Source organism: Phasianus colchicus, chromosome 6 (assembly GCF_987193195.1).
Source record: "Phasianus colchicus chromosome 6, bPhaCol1.hap1.1, whole genome shotgun sequence".
Classification (NCBI taxonomy): domain Eukaryota; kingdom Metazoa; phylum Chordata; class Aves; order Galliformes; family Phasianidae; genus Phasianus; species Phasianus colchicus.
Genome location: NC_143441.1, coordinates 3,870,597 through 3,896,414, shown reverse-complemented (window position 1 = coordinate 3,896,414; position 25,818 = coordinate 3,870,597). Strand labels below are relative to the sequence as shown.

The 25,818-nt window shown below is 38.7% G+C and overlaps 1 protein-coding gene across 11 annotated transcripts in view; it reads left to right on the top strand.

Moving 5' to 3' along the window:
• The window catches only part of SUGCT (succinyl-CoA:glutarate-CoA transferase), a 328,623-nt gene that overhangs the window by 101,274 nt on the left and 201,531 nt on the right, over positions 1-25,818 (top strand). For all 11 annotated transcript variants that reach the window (XM_090142216.1, XM_090142215.1, XM_090142217.1 and 8 more), the window contains exons 10-11: positions 17,965-18,036; positions 22,200-22,297. In XM_090142216.1, the coding sequence (XP_089998342.1) occupies positions 17,965-18,036; positions 22,200-22,297 (170 nt within the window). The remainder of the gene's footprint in view (positions 1-17,964; positions 18,037-22,199; positions 22,298-25,818) is intronic.

Genomic DNA, 25,818 nt, shown 5'->3' with positions numbered 1-25,818 from the left:
GTCTATGGTTGTACTGCAAGTGGGGTTACTCTGATGGCATCTAACTATTGTGGGAGCTCAGATGGGCTATACTAGCAAAATATTTTTTTGTTTTACAGTGCAGGCTGCTTTACTATCACAATAATTGCTATACCATAGCTTCACTGTCAGAAAGGGTTTGGATTTGTTTCCTAAGCTGTTGGTAAAAGTGAAGTCTCAGGTTAGAGGGAGCTGACTTGGCTTCTAAGAAAATCAGAATATGAGACGAATCAAGTGCTTTCAGCAGTGTTGTTTGTATTACAGCAGCAATGGAGAGTCCTCTTATACATGAGATATGCAGAGAGATTCACAGCCTGAACAGGAGCAAGATATTGTTTTTAATAAAGACATGTTAAGCTTAGTGCTACTTTTAGTCATTCTAAAATGGAACTATTTTTTTTTAATAATGGAAGACTCTCTTTAACTAAGACACATGTACAAAACCTGGACCTATCAGCAGAATTGTATTTTAAAAGAACTTTGATCTGAATTTTGCTCTAGCTTTTTGTTCTCTTGGCCACCACGTGTCTGTAGCTGCATTTATCTTAATAAAACAAAATAGTTTTTGGTTTTCCTGCCAGTCGGGGTTACCACATAAACTATTTGTTGTGCTGATTATTTAAAAAATACAAAGTTCATCTTGAAGCGTATGAAAGAAGCTCAGCTAGAAATCTTTTGTTTAGTTGCTGATCAGCCATTTATTTAAACATATTTTGTTTGTTTAGCATAACTTGCTACAGTATTTGAGACAGTCAGAGAAAAATATTTATTTTCTAAAATAAAGTTTTAACATCTTCCATAAACGCTTATGTAAATAATATAGAATATATGTCCTTAAATCGATATTTGACATCCAAGTTAGGCCAGCTGCTATCACCCAATAGCTATCAGTTAACAAGAAAAAAATAAAACAAACAAATGTATTTGTTTATACATCCTCTGTATACATACATATTTCAGAACGATTCCTAAATAGTGAGATTACATGAATTCCTATGGCAGTTGTTATCTTGATGATAGCATGGCCAAAGAGGAAGTGGTTTATATCTCCACCCTGGAAGTATAGTATCTCCAGAGCTGTGGAAAATCTGGGTGGGAAGATTTTCCTTCTCTGAAATCTCTTCTGTAGGGAGGAAGCACACTTCAATTTTAACACCAGATTTAGCTTCCACCAGAAATAGTTACTTAAAAAAAAACAACAAACAACAAAGCAATGTTTTTCACATTGCACAATGGTGTTATGCATTATTGAAAGCAAACTGGAATGAATGTGTTCTTTTGTGTATTGAAAAGAAAGTTGAGGGCAAGATACGTAATTATTAAATGAGAGAGTGTGAAATTCATTCTGATTAGAAAGTCTGTTTTTCCACGAAGAGTGCAAATACATTAGAATTGGATAATGTGGATTGCTTTGCACAGCAGCCTATTCCTTATGCAGCACTGATATATGGAACTGAGATGTTTGAAGGAAATACTGCTGTTCTGTGCAGCAGTGCTGTATTCTTCTTTCACTATTTCTTCTGTGGAGTATTTATGCTTTCAATTGGAAAATTTGGAATTGTGAGCAATTAAAAAAATATTGCTGATGGGTGGAAAAGAAACCTAAAAATATGAGGAATAGGCAATGCTGTGGCATCTGTATGGACTCTATAGCTTGCTAGAAAACATTAATAAAATCTTGTAAAAGACAACTGAGGCAACAACAAAAAAAAAAAAACACAAAAAACAGGAGAGGGAGAGAGACTAGGAAAAATTGAAGATTATACAGGGGAAATTCCAACCCTATTTAAAGGTAAGGAAATATTTTATCCTAATTTCTGCTTGTTTATTGAACCTCCTATTGTGAATTCCCAGAGGCATTGAGTATTACTCACATCCTTATAGCTGACATGTGGATAATCCATTGGTTCTATTGGGTGCACCTAGAGCTACATTAAGTTTCCTGGTACGTTTGGGTCTGCTGCTAAAGTCCAACAGGCCAGAGAGCGTGCTGTCCAACTATCTTATTTAATATAAGCTAATGGCATTGTTCAGGTTCCTCTGGAAAACACAAAGGTGTAGAATTTCTTACTAATAACTATTTTATTTTATATCTTTATTCATCTTCTTCATAGTTTTCTTTTGTGTGCTCCTGTATCTTAATTCACTGGTCTTGTAATAAAAAAAGAGAACACGAGATTGAGGACTTACTTAGCCTGTGTAAGTTGGTTTTAATTTCTAAATAGTGTCCTTTTATTGTTGACTTTAAAGCCAAACTGGTTTGCAGTGACTGAAGTGAATCTGGTGGAGAGTTTCAGTCATGTAATCTTTATAAAATGAGAAGAACAAAGGGGTTGGTAATGCTGAGGAAGGTTCTTTCCAGATATCTTTTTATCTTTCCATTTGAAAACAATTTAGAATAAGTTTGGGGAAAAATAATCTTGCAGTTTTTAATCATAAACAGTTTTATGCTATGCAATCTGATACAGACATGTGAATGACATTAAAAAAAAAAAAAACAACAACACACTTTGTTATCATTCCATGGGGGGAAAAAAACCTGATTCATTCAGCCTTGAATGATAACATAGCATATGTGGGAAACAGCAAGATTTGGGTGATGTGTTGCTTTGTGGCATCAGTCAGAGCTGTAGCAGTGTATGTAAACACTTGAAAGAGAAGGCCACGAAAATTCACAATAGACAAGATTTAAATGCTTTTATATTTTAATATACTCTATTGTTCACTGGCTTAAGATGATATAAGGAAGGAAATTCAGAGCTAAGAATCCAAACCTCAAGTATCTGGGCATAAGGCAGTGCCAGCCTTAGTTTTACATAACCGTATCCTTTTGTGAGTAGACACTGGTGGTTTGATCCTGACCGACGAGTTACACAGCTCTTAGCAGCCGAAAACAGAACAATGATTTTATTTTCATACTTGCCTTTGTTTGGTGAATAGACTTTTTAGAACAGTCGTAATTGTTTTCTTTATGTTTTCTTGCCAACTGAAATAAAACAAATCCTAATAAATAGTGTTCTTTTTCAAAAGTTGTCCTTAAAACTCTGCTATGCAACATCCTGTGAAAATGGAAATGGTGAATTATGAAGAGAAGCCAGTATCTTGCTTGGATTTCAAGGATTTGTAACAATTCTAGGTATGTTATAGTAGGTATATTTCTACACAAATCTGATTAAAAAACAAACAAACAAAAAACAAAACCAAGAAACCACCAAGCAACTCAGAACCTTAACAGATATTATTAGTGCTATTAACACAGAATAATGAAAGCATTACAGAGCTTTATAAATATCCATAGATAATTGAATTTCTGGTTCTACTTTTCTTAAGACTTCAGCGTCCCCTCATTCTTGGAAATGAGGATAGCAGAAGCTCTGTAAGATCCTACTCTGTAGGATGCCAGACTGTTCAGGCAAAAGGCAGAGAAATGGCAATGACCTCAAATCTTATCAGAAAATTTTAGCCTAAGGACATTGCTCTAGGGATTCCAAAGGGAAGGATCAACAGTTCTTTATCAGTCTTCAGTCTTTAGCAATTCAGAAGCCAGACATGACCTGCCAACAGTCAACAATAAAATCTGGTATCTAATAAGGTGAAGCTGACCTGAGAGAACGATAGCTGTGACTTTCTCAGACGTATTTTGGTTCATTCAGTGGCAGGCAGAAACCTTAACAAGGCTGTTCAAGTCAGTGGCACCCTTTTCTATCTTTGAGATTTGGAGGCATGCAGTGGGCGAACTGAAAGGTGAGGAGATAAGTCTAAAATTGTGTAGCTTTTTGTTTTTTCGCAACAGGTGGAGCTTGAGCCAGTTCTGAATGGTAGTTTAAATTTTCTCTGAATAGAAATAACTGAAGGTATGGGAAATGCACGTTCCAGATAAAGTAGTCTCTTGAGTGCTGCAGTGAAATGGAAAGGTCCCTGACCCACGGTCTGAAAAATTACAGCCCATGAGACAAGGGAACTGAAATGTTCAGTGATAAATCTTTTGCATCTCAGTGTAAGTGAGAATATCACTGATAAAGGTTTACACATGAAACAGAAAAGTCTTGAGCTAGGCAGAGAAGAAAAACTGTTTGGTGAATGATAGTGTTATGTAGAGTGGCAGGGAGAATAGCTATGTGGAATAACAGTGCTGTGGTAGATCCACAATACAGTTCAGCCATCAAGATATTGCTTTAGAGAATTGCTGAATGCAGGAGTTACATAGCTGCAGATTTATTTGGCAACTCCATCACTATTATATCACTGTTATCTCCTGCAGTCTCCGTAGTGAAGCGTTGATTGGGACTGTCCCTTAGTGAAGGGAAGCTGCTGCCTTTCCCATCTTGGTGTCCCTCCTTGGTTTCCTCAAATACTTCCTCACAGACATATACAACCATTGATTTTCCCCATGTGAACATGAGACTGCAAGTTCCAAGACCAGGGATTTCCCTCTGAATTTCTGATGCAGTGTCTTCTGTTCATATTACAGTGTCTACTTCTCTTCTGTTGTGACACACCTACTTGTGACAGTATTTTTTTTTAGATGCTCTATTTGTTTTGTTTTTTTTTTCCAGCCAAGTTCTGTGTATGATACATTTTTTTTCCCCACTGCAGAGTATCTACTTTTCTAAGACCTAGTACAAGAATCCATCTTGTAAATGCATGCTCAAATCAGACCAAAGCACTGGATTAAAGCATTGGATTAAACACAGAGAGCTCTTGAAGGTATTTTACTAAATTACATCACTGTATGAATTTTTCTGCAGTGTACTGTGGGAAAACTTCATCCTCAGACCACTGCACAAAAATGTTTTTAACTCAGGCAACTAAAGAACTTACATGGCTTTTGTTCCAGCCAGTACCACGGAATGAATTCAACTCTTGATGCTCTTTTCAAGCTGTTGGCATGAATAGAACTCTGATTTTAGGAAGAGAAGGAAGTTTGGGGCATCAAATGCCACTGCAAAAGCATTTCAAGAGTAATCTGTTGCCCCAAGAAGCCAGCAGCATGCTTTGCCCAGGTTTCTTGTGGAGATATGGAGAGAGCTGGTACAGGCTGAATAGCTGCAGAATCCCCATTTATATTCTTGCACATCTGGCATGGCTGCTTCTCTGGAAAGGAAAGCACTCTTACTGCATATGTATGCAACTACTACTTAAAGAATCATAGAATGGCTCGGGTTGGAAGGGATCTCAAAGATCGTCAAGCTCCAACCCTCTTGCCACAGGCAGAGTTGCCAGCTACTAGACCAAGTACTAGATTACATGCCCAGTGCCCCATTGAACCTGGCCTTGGACACCTCCAGGGAGACAGCATCCAGAACCTGTCTGAGCAACCTGTTCCAGCACCTCATCACTCTCAGTAAAAAACTTCCCCCTGATATCCAGTCTAAATCTCCCATTAGTTTAAAACCAATCCACCTTGTCCTATCATTATCTGTCTGTGTAAAAAGTTGATTTCCCTCATGTTTATAAACTGTCTTTAAATTTTGGAAGGCCTCAATGTGATCTTCTTGAAGCCTTCTCTTTTCCAAGCTAAACAAACCCAGCTCCCTCAGCCTTTCTTCATAGGAAAAGTACTCCAGCTCTTGGATCATCTTTGTGGCCCTCCTCTGGACCCTCTCCAAAAACTTCACATCTTTCTTGTTTCGGTATATGCAGTACTGCAGATGGGGCCTCGTGAGGGCAGAATGGAGGGTGACAATCACCTCCCTCTCCACGTTGGCCAACCCCTCTTCTGGTGGAACTCAGGATTCTGTTGGCCTTCTGGACTGCAAGCACACTCTGCTGGTTCATGTTCAGTTTTTCATCAACCAGGACCCCTAAGTCCTTTTTAGCAGGGCTGCTTGCAGGTAACGGAGGCATTTACCAAGATTGTAGAATTATGTATTTCTGTGATTGCTTCAAATCTGGAGGACTGAGAAATGCTGACTTCCCTGAAATAGTGTCTACCTTTTGAAGTGAAAGTCCGAAAGGTCTGCTGAAACAAAAAGATTGCCTACTCTCTGTTCAGAAAGGACATCATTTGCCAGTTAAGCAAACTCAAGTTGTGTGGATAAAAAGTCCGTGAAGAGGGATGCGAGAGAAGAATGTTTTACATAGATATAATCTGGACATCATTCTCTTTTTTTTAAAAAAATTAAAAGTTTACATCCCTCTAGATGATGTGAGAAGAGAAAGGGAAACAAATCATTGTCTCCTGAAGCTGTCAGTTCTTTTGCAGACTGTATTTTGTAGGTGGCAATGTAGCAGTGTAAATGTAGAAAGTCATCAATTGAAATCATGGTTGTCTTGAATTCTTTCTCCTTGTTCCCTGAGTTCCTAAAGTGAGTTGCAGACTGGCTGCATGTTTTCAAATGCATTGAAGTAAAGGATGGCTGCTGCTTTACAAATGGAGGTACACTGCTGTCCAAGAAGGTATAATCCAGATAGCCTTAGGTACCAGCACGGGTTCTATTAGCAGAGTATTCAATTTGTATATTAATTTGCCAGTATCAGTGCATTTGCAACAGTTTAGGAAGATCTCAGTTCACACTCTGCAGTCTGTTCACAAACTGGACAGATGCAAAGACAGTTAACATGAGCCAATCTCTGTTTCTTCAGAATCTCTATGAGAGGTACACAAATTATCTAGTTTAAATCTTGGACTGCTCAAAACACTCAGGGTAGCCAATCATATGCCACCATAGTCTTTCTGTAATTTTTCCTGTTCATCCAGTTTTACAATCAAAAAGATTTTGAATGGGCTTTTTGCGTGAGAAGAGAAAGACTATCCCATCCTCCTGTTTTATGTGAGGGTTTTCATTATATATGAAAAAAATACAAATCTAGTTATCTGGAAACTCCATTTGTTTTTCAGAGCTATGGGCTGTTGATAAATAAGTGACTCACTCATTTTAGTTGACTTCACGTTCTCTGTGGCATCCAGTTGAACTGCACCTTTGATGAATTTGAAGCCAGATTTTATGGCAGCTTAAGGTTGGTTGATCACTTGGTGTATTCTGTTTTAACTTGTGCAGACTTTGAAAAGAAAAAAAAAAACCACAAATCAAGTAGCTGAAGAAATGCAGCCTTTGTCTAAAATGTTTTATGCTTCAGTACATAACATGATGTGAAAACTGGCATGCACACTTCTGTAACTTTAGCAATCTTTCTCATTTCTAAGCACAGCTTTGTCAATGTCTAACAAAATGACCAAGCTTTGCAACTATGAAAGTGAGGGTATATTGGAAGGAAATTGAGTGAACGAGTATCCCACTGTTACTGAGAACAGTCTCTGGTTGTCATAATGCATATGGCCATTACAGTGAATTTTGTTACTCCTCTCCATGTCTTACTTTCTGGTAGCGTAATTAAAGGAAGCTGTAAAATATCCTAACGATCTCATGAGCACCCTAGTGGGGAAGCAATAGTACCCTTATAAATCTACAAATCCCTTCAACTCTTCTCCCTGTTTGCTTCTGTTTCATAGTGGAAGCAGTATATGTTAATGAGGGAGTGCTGTACTGGTACAGTGTTACATAAGCATTAGCAATTATCTGTGGCAAAAATGCAGTAACTTTGCATAATTGCTCTTCCTCATGCCATAGTGTTTGGCAAAGATAAATACAGTCATGATTCTTAAGCTTTTAAGTTGCAGCTACGGTTGATTGATGTGAAAGACAAGGGTTTAGGTTGGCGGGGGAAGTAAATCAGCTGGTCATACCAACAAGATCAACCTCTATGGCATCAAGTAATCTTCAGAGTCAGGATCCTGCCCTAGATAAAACCTGGCTCCTTTTTTAGTATGGTGAGATCAGAATCATCATTTGGATGTTCACACCCTCTCTTTTTTCAAGAGTTGGGGCAGAAGAAGTTGTGCAGAGGTCCTCAAAGTTTACATACAGCATAATGCAAGATGAAAGCCTTGAAAGAAACCTAGCAATTAGTAAGAATTAAGCTTCCTTGTTGAAGAACAGCACGAGGCACCTGTGATTGAAGACTGACAAGTGTTGTTTTTTTTTTCCTTTTGAGCTTGAAGACAATAAAAGTGGAATTTTTCTGAAAGGTGGGATTTTCTACATTCCCTCCCTATGTCCCTACTTCTCCTCCTTTGCCTTCTCCACAGTTTTTATATAGCATTGATATCTCAGTCAGATTTTGGAGTGGGGAGTGCATGGAGATGGAGCTGTGTTGATAAAAACCAGATGTATATTTTAGTCTGAGTGAAGCACACTTTATGCTGTGTTGATCCTGTAGAACAAATTCTTTCCTAAGGGATAGCTATTATCCAAAAGTATTCTACAAACCGTAGATGGCAAAGGTCTCTGTTAGAAAACAAAACAAAACAATATCTACCTGGATTTCTCAAGGCCTTTAATATGGTCCCACACCACATTCTTATCTCTAAATTGGAGAGATATGGATTTGTAAGGTGAGCTATTTAATGGATAAAGATTTGGTTGAATGCTCACAGCTGGAGTATTTTGGTCAACATCTCTATGTGCAGGTGGAGGTCAGTGATGAGTCATGTCCCCCAGGGATCTGTCTTGGGACTGGTGCTCTTCAGCAAATATAGCGGGATTGAATGTGCCTTCAACAGGTTTGCTGATGATACTCAGACGAGTGGTGCAGTTGGTAGAACAGAAGGAAAGGATATCATCCAAATGGACCTGGACAAGCTTGAAAAGTGATCCAACGTGAAGTGAATGAGGTTCAGCAGGGCCAACTGCAAGGTGCAGCGCTTGAGTTGGGACAATCCCAGATATTTTTATAGGCTGGGAGAAGCGTTCAGTGCGAGTAGCCCTGTGGAGAAGAATTTGGGGATCCTGATGGATGAAAAGCTGGACATGAGCCAGCAGTATCCTGGGCTGCATGAAAAAAGGGGTGGCCAGCAGGGAGAGGGAGGTGATTGTCCCCCTCTGCTTGGCTCTTGTGAGGCCCCACCTGCAGCACTGCGTCCAGGCCTGGGGCCCCCAGCACAGGAAGGACGTGGAGCTCTGGGAGCGGGTCCAGAGGAGGGCACTGAGATGGTCAGAGGGCTGGAGCAGCTCTCCTGTGAGGAAAGGCTGAGGGAACTGGGCTTGTTTAGCTTGGAGAAGAGAAGGCTGCAGCAGCTCTCCTGTGAGGAAAGGCTGAGGAACTGGGATTGTTCAGCTTGGAGAAGACAAGGCTGCAGGGAGACCTCATTGTGGCCTTCCAGTAGGGAAGGGAGCTTAGAAGGGTAGCTTATAAGCAGGAGAGAGACTGACTTTTTAAATGGGCCAATGATAGGACAAGGGAGAATGGCTTTAAATTAAAAGAAGGTAGATGTTAGGCAAAAATTCTTTAGTCAGAGGGTGGTGAGACCCTGGAACAGACTGTCCTGAGAACTTGCCCCATCCCTGAAGGTGTTCAACATTGGATGGGGCCCTAGGCAGCCTGATGTAGTGATCAGGAATGCTGCCCACAGCAGTAGGATCAGAACTAGATGATCTTTATTGTCTCTTCCAACCTAGGCCCTTCTATGATATTTCCTCTCATTTCTATGAGATTTCCTCAGCTCTTTTTTTAGTAGATAATTTGACTGATAGGTTGCTAGAATGAAAAAAATTAAACACTGGTTAAATATTTGAATAAATATTTAAATATAAATCAATTAAATACTTATGAGAACAGTTTAAAGTTGGCAAAAGATATAACCTCTAGATTTATAATTGTGGAGATTTGCAAACTATAACAATTGAAATAATGCTAAATTTGAGGTAGATAATGATTGAAACTACAATACTGTGATTTAAGATGTCTGTATTTTTCAGACTCATGGGGAGCAACAAGAGGACATTAGAAAAGAGCTGAAGACTGAGTTTTATGGTCCTAAGCAAGGCTATTGTAAATGCATTGGGAGATCAAGAGGAAAAGGACTTCTGACTTGAAAGTGTAAATGCTCCACTCATCAAACATTATTATTATTGTTTTTTTCTTTTTAAATTGATCTCACTAGCATTATTCCTATGGTCTGTCAGTGCTTTTTTGGCATACATTCAGGACTAAAAGTAGTGTGCATCCTGAACGTGTGACGATTGTGATTTCTAAATCCTTGATTAGAGATAAAGTAGCATTTTGAACCTAAACAAACTACAAGCAATAAACCTTAGTTAGTCTGACTTAAAACCACAAATTAAGCAAACAGAAGAGTCATGACTGAAGTATTTGAAATCCATTCTTAGTTCACCATACTGTGCCTACTGAATAGTATGTAGGACCACATACTGTTTGAGAGATGAATTGAAGAAAAATCTCCAAAATAGGGCAAAGGCAGATTGCGGAAATGAAGTGTTGTTTCTCTGGCTGTTCCCACCCTGTTCTACAGCTAAATGGCAGATTTCACTTACAAGTTCTGTTTATTTTAAGTTGTGGAAGTGCCAAGCTGTGAAGCCCTGCCAGTTCAGCCACACTGTGATTGTTAAGTCCTGACTGGTGTCTGTGCTGATTCTCACCAGCGTCGGTGATAGTTTGATCCCTTGCTCTTCTTGGCTGGTCTGTTGTCAGACAAGCTCACAAAATATTCAGCTCAGCTTTTTCAGTGAGCCTCCTTTGCAGAAGGACAGGAGGTTATAAGGACTGTTAAGTTAATGGCACTGGCTGCCCATCCTGTGAGTGTTCATTTGCTTGCACTGCGTCATCTGTTTGCAGCTCGAAATGCCAGGCTAATGGGCTCATTCTGGGTTACCAAAAAGGCAGTCAGTATACAGAGCTGACCTTTGGAAAATGTACCACAATATCACTTAAAGCCAAAGAGCAGGGAGGGAAAAGGGACAAAAATAATGAGACAAATCTTGCTCTCATGGTTTCTGCTGAAAGCAGAATTAGGATCTTGTTTAGAATTAGGTTCTAAATAGCACTCTTAAAACCTCCTATTTGGCTACTCATATTTTCCATACAGCTATATCTTATGATTTTTGGAAGGTACAAGAAGTATTTATCATTTCTACATCAGTTATGCCTGAAGGCCTATATCAGGATCAGACTGTGTTTGTATGTGTTGTTTTTCAAAAGAAATGTTTTCATTGCATTCTTTAATTTAAGAGTGAAACAACAACAACAACAGAATGGTTTGCCATCTTAAAACTGTGTGAAGTATTGTGTGAGAAGGGAAAAGAGTAAGAAAACATAGCTTGGATTGAGGCTTTTGAAAGATTATTATGAATGTTGAGAAAAATATTACTTAAAAAATAGCTCTGTAGTGCCCTTTAAAATCAGTAAGCGTCTATTTTAATTCCCATATAAGTAGTAAGTGGCTGCTGTCTGTATATATACTTAAATGTTGCTTGCTGTATAAGACCTTGTTTGCTTAATTTCAACCTAACTGAATTTTTATGGCTATGCTATAAACCTCTTGAAACTAGTGGCTTAAATGGAAATGCTGACACAACATTAATTACACTGGCTCCAGTGCGATACTGCAATTAAAGTTTATTTATTTTCTGTGTGCATCTGTGTGTGTGTGATTCTATTGTTGAAAAGTTAATGGAAAACTAATGTGGCAATGGAGGATATGATTCTGTGCCTGATATTTTATTTTTCAACAGCAAAGAATGGTTTTAATGCCAGTTTGCAGAATGAGAGAGTTTTTAATCAAGGTATAGATTAAGCATTTAATATTTTAGAAATCTGTGAAAGTGGTAAGTTTTCCCTTTAAAGTGGTATACTGCTCTTCCAGGAGTTTTTAAATGGATTTTTGAGTGGTGAGGGTAGACATATATTATGCTCAGATTGGAAAACAAAGGAAGTTGTTGCATTTGCTTGCAGCATATGTTGGTTGTTGTTGTTGTTTTTTCTACCTCATGTTTGTAGTAGGGAACCGCATTGTCTTGTTTTATTGTATTTTATGTTTGTATTTTTGGTTTGTTTTATTTTGAGATGGTTAGGAGGAAAGTTTTTCACCTATAAAAGCAAAGGCATGCAATCTAAAGTTAACATTCGTTACGTTATTGAATATGAAGTAACAGCTATGCAAATCCTTTGAGTAAATAGTATGCCCAACTGATACATTTAGATTACAGATCTATGTGTAGCATCTATTTCATGTGGAAGTCAGCAGTGCGGAAATGATATGTCTAGAAAAGAAGCAATTGAGAGGAGTCCTGCCTCCAGGATAGTGGTTAGGACTCAGCCTGGAGCGGAAAGGCCTTTGTTGCAGCCTTTGTTTTGAGCAGTTTATACTTCTCACATTAGACATCAGTGGGATAGGAACCTGACATAGTCTGGAGAGCAGAACCAGGCTGTCATGCTTCCTGAGTGAGTGCCAAGACATTGTGTCACCAAATACAGATGTCCCTGTGTGATGCTGTCATTTTGTGTTAACTTTGTTGGCCCTTCATGCAAGTCGCCGCAGACTACATTTAATGGTTCTCATTGGCTTTGCTGTTGGATCAGCTGGGCACAAAGCATCTGGCTTTCCATCAGTCCCAGTCTCACTACAAACCTTTTTCCACCTCATGGCCCACAGTCAGACTTCATTCTCTGCAGCTGAATTGCTGCAGACGTAATTAATACTGATCTGCCTGGAAGACTGTTTTAGTTGTAAAGTTGCAGCTTTGTGCATCCTTTGCCATGACAGTCGAGAGAGAGTTGAGTAGTGTGGGCTGAAAAAAAAACAGGAAAAAAAAGGGAATTCTTTGTTTGGAATGCCTGTCTTCAATTTGCTCAGTGGGAGCATTCAGCATACATTACTACAGTCCATGAAATTTACATTTTTTATTTTCACTGTTTGCTTTCACTGGGAGAGAGTGCAAAGTAGGCAAATAGTTTCAAAGTGTGTGGTCTGTATGATTTATGTCTTGCTCAGAACTACCTCTGACCAAACTTTTTGGTCTTGTTCCCATTTGTTACAGTATAATTAAATATTAAGTTTTAATAAAAGGATTTTGCCCTTCTCTCAAAAGAAAAAAAGCATAAAGGGTATCCAGTGGTACTGCAAAACAACTGATGTTTTTGTTTCTTCAAACCAGTGTAAAGGCAGAGGAAGAGTGTGCCAAGTTAATCCCATCTGGAAGGAAAGTAACCGTTATGGATCCCAAACAAACCTGAGGATCTCCTGCTACTTAGAATTTGTGAAGCAGTGTTTGATAGGGATGGAGAGTGACAAAAGATTTATGTATGTACATATATTTGGCTGGTAGAAGAAGAAAATCTCTGTGCTGGTCGGAAAGTTTCTGAATACATCACCTTCTTAATTGTCTTTAATCTGCCTTAAGAATAGAGAATACTTGTCCTCAAATGACCTCCACGTTGAATTGAATGTCATGCTGGAAACTTCAAAGTGTAATTGAAGACAAATTATGCAGTAAATTAAAAGTAGTATTGCAACTTCTTTGTGGTTCCAAGCCTGCAGGAGACCAGTTTTTCTCCACCCATTGATAGCAGGGAAGTACTTCAAGCATGTAAATGGAGACCTTTGCACTGTCCCAAAATGTTTTGCTGAGTATGAATTCATGATTCTATTCATGAGCAGAGACTGCTGCAAATTGGAAAGTGGAGAGGGGAGGAAAAGAGTAGTATAGGAGAATCTTTTAAAGCATTGGTGAGTTTCTAAGTTTCAAAACTCTGTTTGAAAAAATTGTTTTAGCTTTTTCTGGTTTGCAGAAACCACCACTTTGGGCAGGATTGTTGATGTGGGTGAGGGCATTGCAGAGGGGCATGGACAGGCTGTATCATTGGGTTGACTCCAGTCATGATAGTAAGGCTTGACGTGGGGTGCTGCACTTGGATTATTGCAACCCCATGGTGCAATATAGGTTTGGAGAAGAGGGGCTGAAAAGTTGCTGGCCGGAAAGGAAAGTGGGAATGCAGGGCAACAGCTGACTGAACATTAGCCAGTAGAGTTCCCAGGAGGCCAGGAAGGACAAAGGTGTCCTGGTCTGCATCGGAAATAGCGTGGCTGGCACGACCAGGGAATGCATTGCCACCATTTACATGGCACTAGTGAGACTGCACTTCAAGCAGTGTGTTCAGTTTTGAGCTGTCAAAGTGACAGAGGCGGCTGTTCTTCTCATAGAGAAGCAGAAGACTTTGGTTCTCATAGGAAAAAGGCTGATGCTCAGCATGAAGGACTTCTTGTACGTTTGGATAATAAATGATTGGAAAAAAAAAAAAAAAAAGAAACAAAATGAACAATACTAAAAAAAGCCCAAACCCACAAAAATAATAAATGTTTCTCTGTTTGTTTTTTTTTGGAACTCCTGAGTCTGCATGTGGATTTGTGTGTGTTCCATCCTGGTCTCCCCAGTACAGGAAAGACATTGCCATACAGGGCCTGGAGGATCTGGGGAGGGGTCAGGGCACCTGGCATCCCAGGGCAGGCTTAGGGAGCTGCCTTTGGTCAGCATTAAGGACAGAAGGCAGAGGGGGGTCCGAGTGCTACCTACAGCTGCTGCTGGGAGCAGGGAGGGAGACGAAGCCTGGCTTTTCTCACAGGTGCTCGGTGCTGGGAGGAGGAGAGGCACCAGGCCCACAGTGCAGCATGGACAACTCCCAGCTGGGCAAAAGGAAAAGACTGTCACCTTCAGGGTGCTCAGGCATGGAACTGGTGCCCAGAGGGGCTGGAGAGCTCCATCACCCCCAGGGAATTCAGACTTGTCTGAGCTTGGCTGAATGGAAGTCCTCTGCTACGAAGAAGGGCTGTGAGATAGCCTGCAGAAGACTATTATTGCAGCCTTTTAATATATGGAGGAGTTCACAAGAAAGATGGAGAAGGACTTTTACTAGGGGCCTGTAGTGACGGGACAAGGGTTTAAAGAGAAAAGGGGTAAATTTACATAGATAAATGTAAAGTAGAAGTCCATCTCTATGAGGGTGGTGAAGCAATGGAACTGGCTGCCTAGAGGAGCTGTAGACACCCAATCTATGGAAGGGCTCAAGGTCAGGTTGGATGCGGTCTTGGAGCAACCTCATCCAGTAAAAGGTGTCTCTGCCCATGGCGGGGCATAGATGGTTTTAGAAGGTCTCTTCCAACACAGAGCATTCAATGACTCTAGGATTCTATGATACTGACATAGAGCCATGCCGAGACTGGCTTGTTTGGCCTCAAATTACCTAAACTAGTCTTTGCTCACTGTGAAAATAAACTGAAGTTAAGTTTTCTTGCATCCTTATTGTGTAGTCTATATAGCATTTTTTGAGAGTACTTGTAAACCACTTAGAACTTGGATAGAGTCTATGTTCCACATGTTCAAGGAGTTTTGGCACACAAAGTATCTTAGATATACAGGTGGGCTGTTCAGATTTCTGAATCTTAATGAAGTCCTTCGTCATCCATTAGTTGATGACAGGTGTTGATGCATTCACACACAGGGTCTTGACTTCTGTCTTTCAACACCTATGTGTTACTATGCTGTTCTGTATGTATATTGTTCAAAGCAAATTTTCAGGTGATCTTTTCCAAGCCTATCAAATCGTGCTGAAACCTTGTCTGCTGTGTGCACAGTCTTCCCATCTTTGTCACAAAGTAAGTGTGAACTAATTCTTCAGTCTAGTTCTTGGTTCCTGTCTTCTCCAAGGGTATTTTCTATTGCTCGGGATATATAGCACACAGGAGTCACAGTTTAAACTGTGATCACACTCTTTATAATCTTCTCAGAAGACTTCATTCTTTAGAAGGAGCAGAAGGGTAAAAAGACTTTTGCCTTGCATGCGTAGTGCCTTTTATTGCACTAATATGAAGTGATTGGATGTGATAGACAGTAGTTTATCAAAACAAAATCTCATTAAAGTCTGTTTGCACTTTGCTTTTACTCTCTTTTGTGTAATATTATGAAGCTTTCTGTGACCAGACAATAACCTGTGGTAACCTGTAGTGTGCGTACATTTGTGGGTTATGAATAAAACCATTGTTATCACCCTAAAATGTTGGCATCAATATTGTGCTAATAACATTTGGATATTTCTGCTTTATCAGCAGCAGTGACTGACAAATTATCAGTTGTTTTGTAATGGGAAGCTTAAAATAGCAGCTGAAGACATTTGAGTTAAGCTTCGTGGAAAAAGACACTGCTGCATTTATTATGATATCATTTTTGTTGTGTAAGGTTGACATGATTGTTGATTTGCCTTTTTAGACATACAGCGCAATTAAGAATAATCATTTTTCCCACACATTCCACAAAGCCACTGAAGCCCAAATGCTAATAGCCAGGCCCTGAAATTTCAAGTGACTTCCGCTGCTCCCCAGGCAGCCCACGGTGCAGACGCATGTCTCATGGTGGCATGCAGCTATTGTGTGATCACAGCCTTCTTGCATAGATGTGAGCCTCAAAAGAAGCTGCTGATAAATAGTAAGCTGTTTCAGATTTGCCCGTATCACCATTCTGAATAGATTTTGGAGTGTGAAAAAATGGGATCTGTATGTAAGTGCACGTGGGTTTTGCAGTCTGTAACAGGCATTCAGACTGGAAGTATAAAAGAACGTGTAAAAGAATTTGTGTTTAGTGGAGGTGGTAGGTGGTCGTACCAGTAAAAGCTATATTGTGTTACATATGCACACAGATGTGTGTGTTTACACCATAATTGGTGTGAAATGTATGCGGTTGCTTTTAGACTTCAGAGCATCAGTGAAAGCACATCAGGCTGGGACATAGGGGGTCAGGAAATAGGTCTTTTATACATAAAAGAGAAGGTAGTAAGGCTATAATGGCAGCTTTGGTTCATAACTATTCCTACTAAAAAGCATGCATTCTAAAAAAATTAAATGAATGTTCCTTACGTATTGTTAGACCAGGCTGTGTCATGACTGTTAGACAGAAATCTGCATGTATATACCTAGCTAAAAAATGTTTATGCAATGATTACAACTTTCTTTTTTGTATTCTTTTCCCCAACTTTTTCTCTGCTCACTGCTTTTCTAAGTGTGAGTATGCAGTACCTATATGTTATGCATGCTTCTAGACTTTTACTGTCCTGTGGTCAAGTTTTTGTTTGCATGCTTGGCTCTCAATGTTTGCTAAATTTCATCTTTATTTGCTATGAATCTTAGATCCAAGTGCTTAATTAAATCTCTGAAAAATACATTCATAAACATAATCACTGACTGATACTATTTTTCAGGAAATGAAATGCAGAGGAAGTAAACAAATGGTAACCTAAATACCATGTGCAGTTTCTTTCATTTCAGTGGACATAATTTGCCATACAGAATTTGAAAACTTTGACTGAGTCCAGTGGTTAGAGACTACTGGCATGGATGCAGTTGTCTCTGTACAAAAGCTTGCAAATTGGACTGACATATTCCTGTTTGTGAAGTAGAATAAGCCACACTGATGGGAGATGCTTATTATGGTTTCTACTCTAGAGCTCTTACCTGTGTGGTTTTTTTAGCCAAAATGTGTAGGAAGAGTTCCAGCTTTGGATCAGGCAGTGTTAGCTGATGAGAAAATTGATCTGAGCGGATGGAAGATGTGTTTTGTTCTCTGTGAGAGATTAATGCAAACCCTTGTCACCATTAGTGCATGAGCCGTGCTGTCCTCTTCCACTGAAGAGCAAAAGAGGTTTTCCCAAGTGCTTTTGACAACTGCAGCAGTAATAAAGGAGAGGAGTGAAAGAAAGGAGAATCCATTTGCATTATCCGTTGTTAGAAGATGCGCAGTGGAAAAAGCTTGGCTAGTGCCAATTACAGATTTTCTTGGTCCCAGTGAAAATCTTCAGTGGAGGTGATTTAAAGATAAAGCATGCCAATAAAGACACAGTAATGAAGTTAAATATATATATATGTGTATATATATATATATATGTATATGTATATATGTATAAATCCTCGGTGCTAGAGAAGAATTTCTGTTTTCTCCAGGAGCTTGATCTTGGAAAAACTGACAATGAGCCACTTTTGTAGAACTAGAGTCTGGATGGAAATGTTAATTTAAGGAAGGCATTTGAACATTATTTGCAAACTATCACCTAGAAGTTATATTTCATATTTTTGTCACAGCTTATCACCTACCTTTGTTCTTCTAGGCTTTTAAGACTGAAGATGGTTACATCGTGGTGGGAGCTGGAAATGATCAGCAATTTGTCACTGTGTGCCAGGTAATGATATATGAGGTTGCCAGTACAAAAATGTGTAATAACTTCCATGCTATATAGCAAAGCAATTATTGATTGCTTCTTCATTCCCCTTTTTTATAAAATAAATAAATTCAAACTCTCTGCTTCTAACTGGTCGTTCAGGGGACTGATGAAGTTCTGTGCTTTGCTTGTGTATTCAGAGCACCTCAATTCCAAATGTAGTGGGTGCCAAGCCCCTTTTGAAGTCTGTGCCACTGCACTGCTAGTTTGCTAAAACATGAACCAGCTAGTAACCTTCCACTTATGAATGGTGAATGTCATGGAGATCGCATGGTGCCTTTTTTAGGAGAAAATGTGACACTGTTTTCCATCATACAGTGGTAGACACAGTTACTAACATAGCCAGCTTAGGGGTTGAATGTGCCACCTTAATAAGTAGCCAACTCTGTTGTCCTTTTGTGCACTGCTCTGTACTGGTCTGTGCTCACAGAGAATCTAGTGGACTTCTTGGAAAGAAACATTACAGACTGTGGGCTGACTTGGCATTGGTGCAGATATGATATTGAAGAACAAAGCTTCAACAGAGCTGCCACTTTTAAAAATCTGGTATCCTACTTCTTTTGCATCAAAGAAACATGATTCTCTGGCAATTCTTGAACACTTTTAAATTAGTTCTGGATTTTTCACGTACTCTTTTCCTGTGGTTTTAATGCCTGGAATTGTTTTTCCCTGAGCTGTGAATACATTTAGAAGAGAAGGAATGACTGTAGGGAACAAAATTGTAAGAAAAGAATAGTAATGTTTCAAACAAAAGACCCCATTGACATGTAGGCTAGCAGAAGAGAAGTATTGCATGTAGTATTAGACAGCATTTTTTAAAATGAGAGTTCTGCCTTTTTCCTGTCATTGTGTAGTTTCTCTTGGAACTTGGATATTTAGCTTAAACTAATCACACTGAATGAGCTGTCAGCTCAGGAAATTGAGAGTTATTTTCTTCCATTTGTTCACTTCAGCCATTTCATATTTCTATGGATGCTAATGACTAATGACTGGAACGTGTAGTAAGAAGCTAGTCAAGTTGTGATTTTCTGCCTCCTCTCTTGGTGTGTTTTGGGCAACATATGCACACACAGCTATCTGGAGGGACCTGCTTTCTTTTGCTTGAATTACCTTTCTCAATAAGTATCAAGGTAACCTCTTCAAAGCTTACTCAAAGGGTTTTCTTCATATGCATGTCAAACCACTATAGCATGACCACTGTATTAACACAAATAGACTGATGACTGAATAAGCATCTACATGCCACAGCGCTGTTTTATCAAGGACTGATTGTCCCCTAAAATAAGTATATCCAGAAAGCTCTAGGACATGACTTTGAATGTCTTCTCAAGTGCTTTATCACCTGAACAATTACACACCCAGTGCTAGTTATATCCTGTATAGCTGTGGTCAGTTTTTTTTCTATAAACCAGCTATCTTATTTTAGTTTAAAAAGAACATTCCTTTTTCTTTTGCCCTTCCTGAGTTCTTGTAGGTATGGATTTTAGACTGTTAAATTGCACAGAAATTGAAGAATGTGGAGGTCAGTGGAATGCTGTGAAAACTGCTAGAGGTATGTTCTGTGTTAAGGCAAAGGTGATTTGGAGCTTAAAACACAGTAGAGGGAGAGCCAATAAAGGAAGAAGACTTTATAACAGGAAGGCCCTCAACACCCTAATGAACCTTTAGTAAATACAGAGGCCACTAATTCAAACATTGGGATTGCTTTTAGAAAACTTTTTTTGAGATGAGTTGGTGCTGAAAATACAGAATTTATGGGAGCCGTTGCCCTGAAGACACAAACTCAAGAGACATAACAGCTGTCTCAAGCTGTAAACAATTGCAAACATTCTGCTTCAACCGTATCTTTTCTGACAGGCAGTTAGCAAGCAAGAAAGAAAAAAAAAAACTGGAATAATTTCAGAATCAGTGAAAACTAACTGTTAGGTTGTTTGGGGACTTGGGGATGATTGCTGAAAAACTTCAGTCTAAACAGGAATACTGAGCAAGAGTCTTCAGAAAACTGTGCTTTTTTTATACAGCAGAGTGCAGTTTTGGGGGGGGAAATGCAGGGTGTAAACTCTGAATGTGCATCCTAAATAAATCTTCACTGCAAAGGCCAACTATTCTGCAAGTGAGGTTGCAAGAGAAATGAAGAACAGTTTTCATTCTAAGTGGCCAGAGTGAAATGAGGACGATAACTTTGGTAGCACAATACAGATGAACAGCACATTCACAAATAACTTCCCAACATGCATTTGTTGGACACCAAACTGAGAACATAATTGTCACACAGCTTTATAAAAGATGGACATTAAGTTGACACTGAAGTCAGTAACATTAATTAAAACAGTATAGCGAGCAACTCAATATGTTAGTTTTTCATATAGCATCAAATAGATCTATAATTTTCTTACAAATTTCTCAGTTGCTTATGCTCTTATAAATATGTATTCACTGTCATTTTCTGAAAATTTTTACATTGTTTTTCTAAAGCAGTAATTTTCAATACGTAAATAATTGTATCAACAAGAGGGAATAATTTAAAGGGGGAGCCAATAATATTGCTAAAGAAGAAGGAAAAAAAATCTAAAAAATTTTCTAAAAGAGGAAAAAGTTTTCTAAAGCTAGATTATGATATGTCACGGTTTTCATAAGATTGCGTGAAAATAGATGGAAAAGAAAACATGAGCAAATTAAATAGTGATGGAAGATTGATGCTTTATGTTATCTTGCAAATAAATATCTGCAGAAAAGATATGCAGTATGGTCATGGTTCTAACATAGCTTTGTTGATACCTGTTTCCAGTCTCAATTTTGCCACTCTGGGTGACAAACAGGCCAAGGGTGGCTATCTATATTGAATGTCTCTGAATATCTTTTGAAAAATATTGACCTCATCAACAGCTATTCACTTGATATCCATATTCTCTTCAGTGAAGTGAGGAGTCATTAAATGCTAGTGACCTTGGTCTGAACCCATCTTGAAGAAATTAGTATAAATATGAGTCAAGTTCAAGGGAGGTTGACAACAATCTATGTATCACTAGCATGTGGTTGTGCATAGACATATGAATTCAAGGAGTGCCTGGGCGAGTTAATAAAAGAAAAATCCATTGAGGACCACTAAATACATGACAGTCTCTTTCTTTATAAGCTTCTTTTCTGCCTTCCTCTGTAGCTGATGTTACTGCGTTATATTTTATTCAATTGTAAAAGTGAAACTTATTCTATTTATTTATGCTCTATATGAATACATTATTGCATGAGTAAATAAATTATATACCAGGTATTGGTAGTCCATCCAGCTAATCTGTCTCATAAATGCCCTTACACGGAATCACAGAATTGCAGGGGTTGGAAGGAAGCCCTGGAGATTGTTGTGTCCAACCCTCCTGCTAAAGCAGGTTCCTTAGAGCAGGTGGCAGAGGAAAGTATCCAGGCAGGTTTTGATTATCTCTAGAGAAGGAGATTCCACAACCTCTCTGAGCAACTTGTTCCAGTGCTCTGTCACCCTCAAAAAGAGAAATTCAAACGCTTATTCTTGACTTTTAATTCCATTCATAATGCAATTCACGTTGCCTTTTCTTGACAGTTAAATTTTTGGTGTACCAGGTAAAGTTAAAAATAGAAGATCTGTTTCTCCTTTCTTAGAGGTTATACCACCAATTTTCTGTATCAATTCTTTCTGAAAAAATTGTAAAGACAAACTATGACATTTTTTCTTTTTGACAGAACCTAGTGAAATGAAAAAAAAAACATTCTTAAGCATGGCTTTTCTTGGTCTAGCATAGGAAGTACAGTCCTATTTATTTTTCTGTGAGTTGTAACTCTTTGTAGGATAATCCCACAGATCTTCCCTGCAGAACAGTAATAATTTAAAAATGTTTCCAGGTTCTGCATTATGATCACAAGAGTCTCTCCAAGGTAATAGTGAGAGATATTGACATGGATTTGTTCAGTTCTTTGCTTTTTCTGTACTTGTGTAACACTGAACAGGAGTCATTATTTTTTTTTAATTTCCTAATCTAGATGAAATAGTAATGAGAAGTAGTGGTTTTTGGAAAGATATCATTCTTAAAGAATGTCCTCAGCTTCATAAATGTCTCCTACCAACCCTATTTCTTTCTTTTATTTTCATTTAGATCCTGAATCTGCCTGAAGTCATTAAGGATTCCAGATACAAAACTAATGAGCTGAGAGTCCAGAACAGAAAAGAACTTATTGACATATTGTCAACTCGGTGAGTTCATTGAAAGAGAAGAAATTATATTTAATCTGTTAACACAAACAGCCATGTATAAAGAGCCCTCATCATATGAAATGTTTACTCTAATCTTTGGAAATACTTTTATTTTTAGGAAGCATTGGGAACACTGTACAGATGTTAAGTATGCTGTCCTTTGCACACCAACTATCGCCTGGGCTACTAAGAGGCCAAGCCATAGTTCTGAGTTTCTAGAAATCATTTAACTTATTTTTAACCATTAGTTCATTAACTTACATTTTAGTGAAACAACCAGTGTGTTTTGCCTTTATGCCAGTGTCACTGATGGAAATGAAATGCTTGGAGCATATGTTGCTTTGGCTGTGACTGGGGTTTTAAAGTTTTCACTGTGAGTTGCTGTATCCAAGGGATTTTCGCTTGATGCTGCTTTCTGAAATGGTTATGTATTGTGGTTCTCTGAGCCTCAAATTCTCCCTGGGCAAATCCTTTTGAAATAAAAAAGACGTGTACTTGCTATTCTCCGTGAGAATCATCCTAATAAGTACTTTAGTTAAAGATGGTATAAAATAAAACTCAGGAACCTTTTAATCGAGAGATTAAGATTAAAATAGTGTAGCTATCATCCTCATTCTGTCTGAAAAGGCCTTTGTTCCAGGTGGCTTTGCATTTTCAAATGACTGTGGTACAACTGAGCTCTGATTGTGGTAACTGAAATGATTGTGGTAACGAAATGATTGTGGAAAATAATGAACTTTTAGAACTCATCTTTGACATGCCTTCCAAATGCACTGTGGTAGCATAGAGTAACCCAATCTTCTTACCATTTTTAAGCACTTGGAAGGGAATAGATATTTTTTGAAGTACTTTTTACCCCTTACATTATTTGTACTTAATTTTAGTTTCACAGCTGATTCATGCAAACTCATTATTTGAAGTTTGTTTTGTTTAATATGGTATCTTTCTGAGATATTCCACTGTGTCCATAATCTGGTGCTGTTTTGCCATCCACAGATAAATGTGGTTAATTTTGAATGCTTTTATTGATTTATTTATTTTAAAATGGATGATACCTTAATAAGAAACTAAAGTTCAAGAAACATTTGTTCTTTGACTGAATTGCCAGATTCCTCATTTGTTTTTATATAATGAGCTATTAGTTCATCAGATTACCTCATTGCTGTGTCATTTAACTGCAGTGTATCTTCTTTTTGGTTGGAGTTTATGTTCTGTTCTATTAGCAACACCTAGGCTGAATTTCTGTGTAATTCATATGCAAGTACAGCTGTGAATGTGTACACGCTTTTGGAATTAGATGCTTCCAATGCTATTGCATTATGTCACGATACTGTGAATTCATCTGGCTTTCATTTGTGAAACACTGACTTTAGCAAACATCTTTGACATTCACTGAGGTTGAATGTGTTTCCGTACACGTTTCTTGGTAACTTTGCTTTTGTTCACTTACGCACAGTTGTTTGTAAAATTATATGTAGTTCATTTTGAACGTTACTTGGAGTATTAAATGAATAGTTTGTCAGTGCTGAAAAATGTCAGCCCTTGAGAGATGAAGGGAAATGACAAAACAGTAATGGCATAATTTCACTGAAAAATATCTTAATTAAGTCATCGATTGCTTGATAGTATGTGGCTTCCAAAACGTTGAAAATATAAACCTAAGGTGTCTTAGTTAGAAAGAAACACCTGCAGGCCCTCCCTCACTGTATCTAAATTACTCTCCAACTTATGTTGAATTTATGGCAACCATACTTGGAACAGCTTAAAAGAGTTGTGATTGTCGTAACAGCGTATTCTACTACAATCACTTCTGTGGAAATGAACCCCTCCCTTGTGTGATGGAAGCTGAAAAGGAACACGAAAGTCTTTTGAGGATTTAGGTCATTTATCCACGTCTCATTTTGATGCTGTGCCAGGCAGGTTGCCTCCAACCTGAGGCAAAGGAGCTTTTTCCAGTGATGTTGCAATGGAAAAAATGAGCCACTTTGTTTGACCTGTCAGGCTGAGCAATAAAAAGCATGTAAAAATTTGCATGTATGTGTGAGAATCTGGTGATTTGCATGGCAGATACCTGGTTGCTTGGCTATATTGTTGCTGTTACAGTGTGCGTATGCTTGCTTACTTTCCAAGCTGTTGAGCTGAGATCCCACCAGAGCCTAGACTAGGCTTCTACTGACTGTAATAACCTGTCTCCTCCCTTCTGTCTCTAACTATTTCCAGAGTTATGAGTTACGTATTTATCTCCTTTTTTTCTTCATTCTCAAAATAGTCTGACTGCAATTCATGTCTAGCTCCTGAGTGCTTAGTAAGTGCAGGAACAAGGATTCTTAACATCCTTCTCTTACAGAAAAGGACTTCCAGGTTTTATTTAGGAGATGTTCAGACCTGCTCAAAAGGTCAGGAAGTCCCAGAAGTCCTGAGTGTTTAATTCACTGCATGTGTAGAGTTGAAATTTTTAAAAACATCTGAAGTCTGAATACCAAGGAGACAGTTGATGCCTTTTTTTGCTAGGGTAAATGTTAAGCAATTGAGATTCTTTAGCCACAGTTTGATTCTGGAAGTGTGTACAAAGGAAACATTGGTACAATTGGTCAACGTTAAGGAATGCTGTTTTTTAAAAGAAAGCTGTATCTTGGGAATTCTTGACTCAAATGACCTATAATTTAGGTTCTACTCACCACCTGCAGTAACCATGCCAGATTTTAAGGCAGTTAGATAAGCATGGGGATTATATAGCACTTAGAAAAAAATGACCTGAGTTTTCAGAAAGGTTTGGAATGACCTATTCATCACGGTCAGATATCCTGAGCTGAGTGAGAATTCAAGGTGGAGATGAATATTGTTTGAGACATAAATGTAGCCTGAAACAACAGCTCTGAGAGGTGTGAACTGCTCCATTCATTTCAGAAGGAATTTTCTCATCCCTTTTGTCCCCTGAGATATCTGAAGAGGGAGGCACATCTGTCCTCAGCTCTTCAACCCAGTCTCTTGCATGATGCCTGCTTCCAGAATCTCAGCTCCCTCCACAGAGGACACATGAAAGATAAGAAGGGGAGAGCAGGTTGGGGAGATAAATTTGTACAGCCATAAAGGCAGTCAGACCTCAATAAAAGGGATCAGCAGGTTGACCTCTCTGGAATGATAAGCGTGTTCTGAAAGACCCAGCTCTCACACTGAGTAAGAAGAGGGAATTACAGAAACCAGACCTAGAAATCTTGAGAGGGGGAGTGTTTTCATTTCCCATCTTATGTGGGGAAGTGAGTACAGCGCTGCAAAAACCAACGGGTTGTAGGATATTGACAAGGAAGTACCCCACGGGGCATTTTGTACTTGCTTTGCTACTGTTATTTCTGCTGTTATTCCTTTCCTATCTATGCTCTCCTTTCCTGCTGCGCTCTTTTTTCCTGTCCTTGTCTTCTTTCTCCACTTCCTATTTCTCCCCACGTTTAGTTCTTTCTCCTTCCACTGCCCTTGTTTGCACATCTACATTTGCTTTAAAATATAATTAAAAAAAAAAAAAA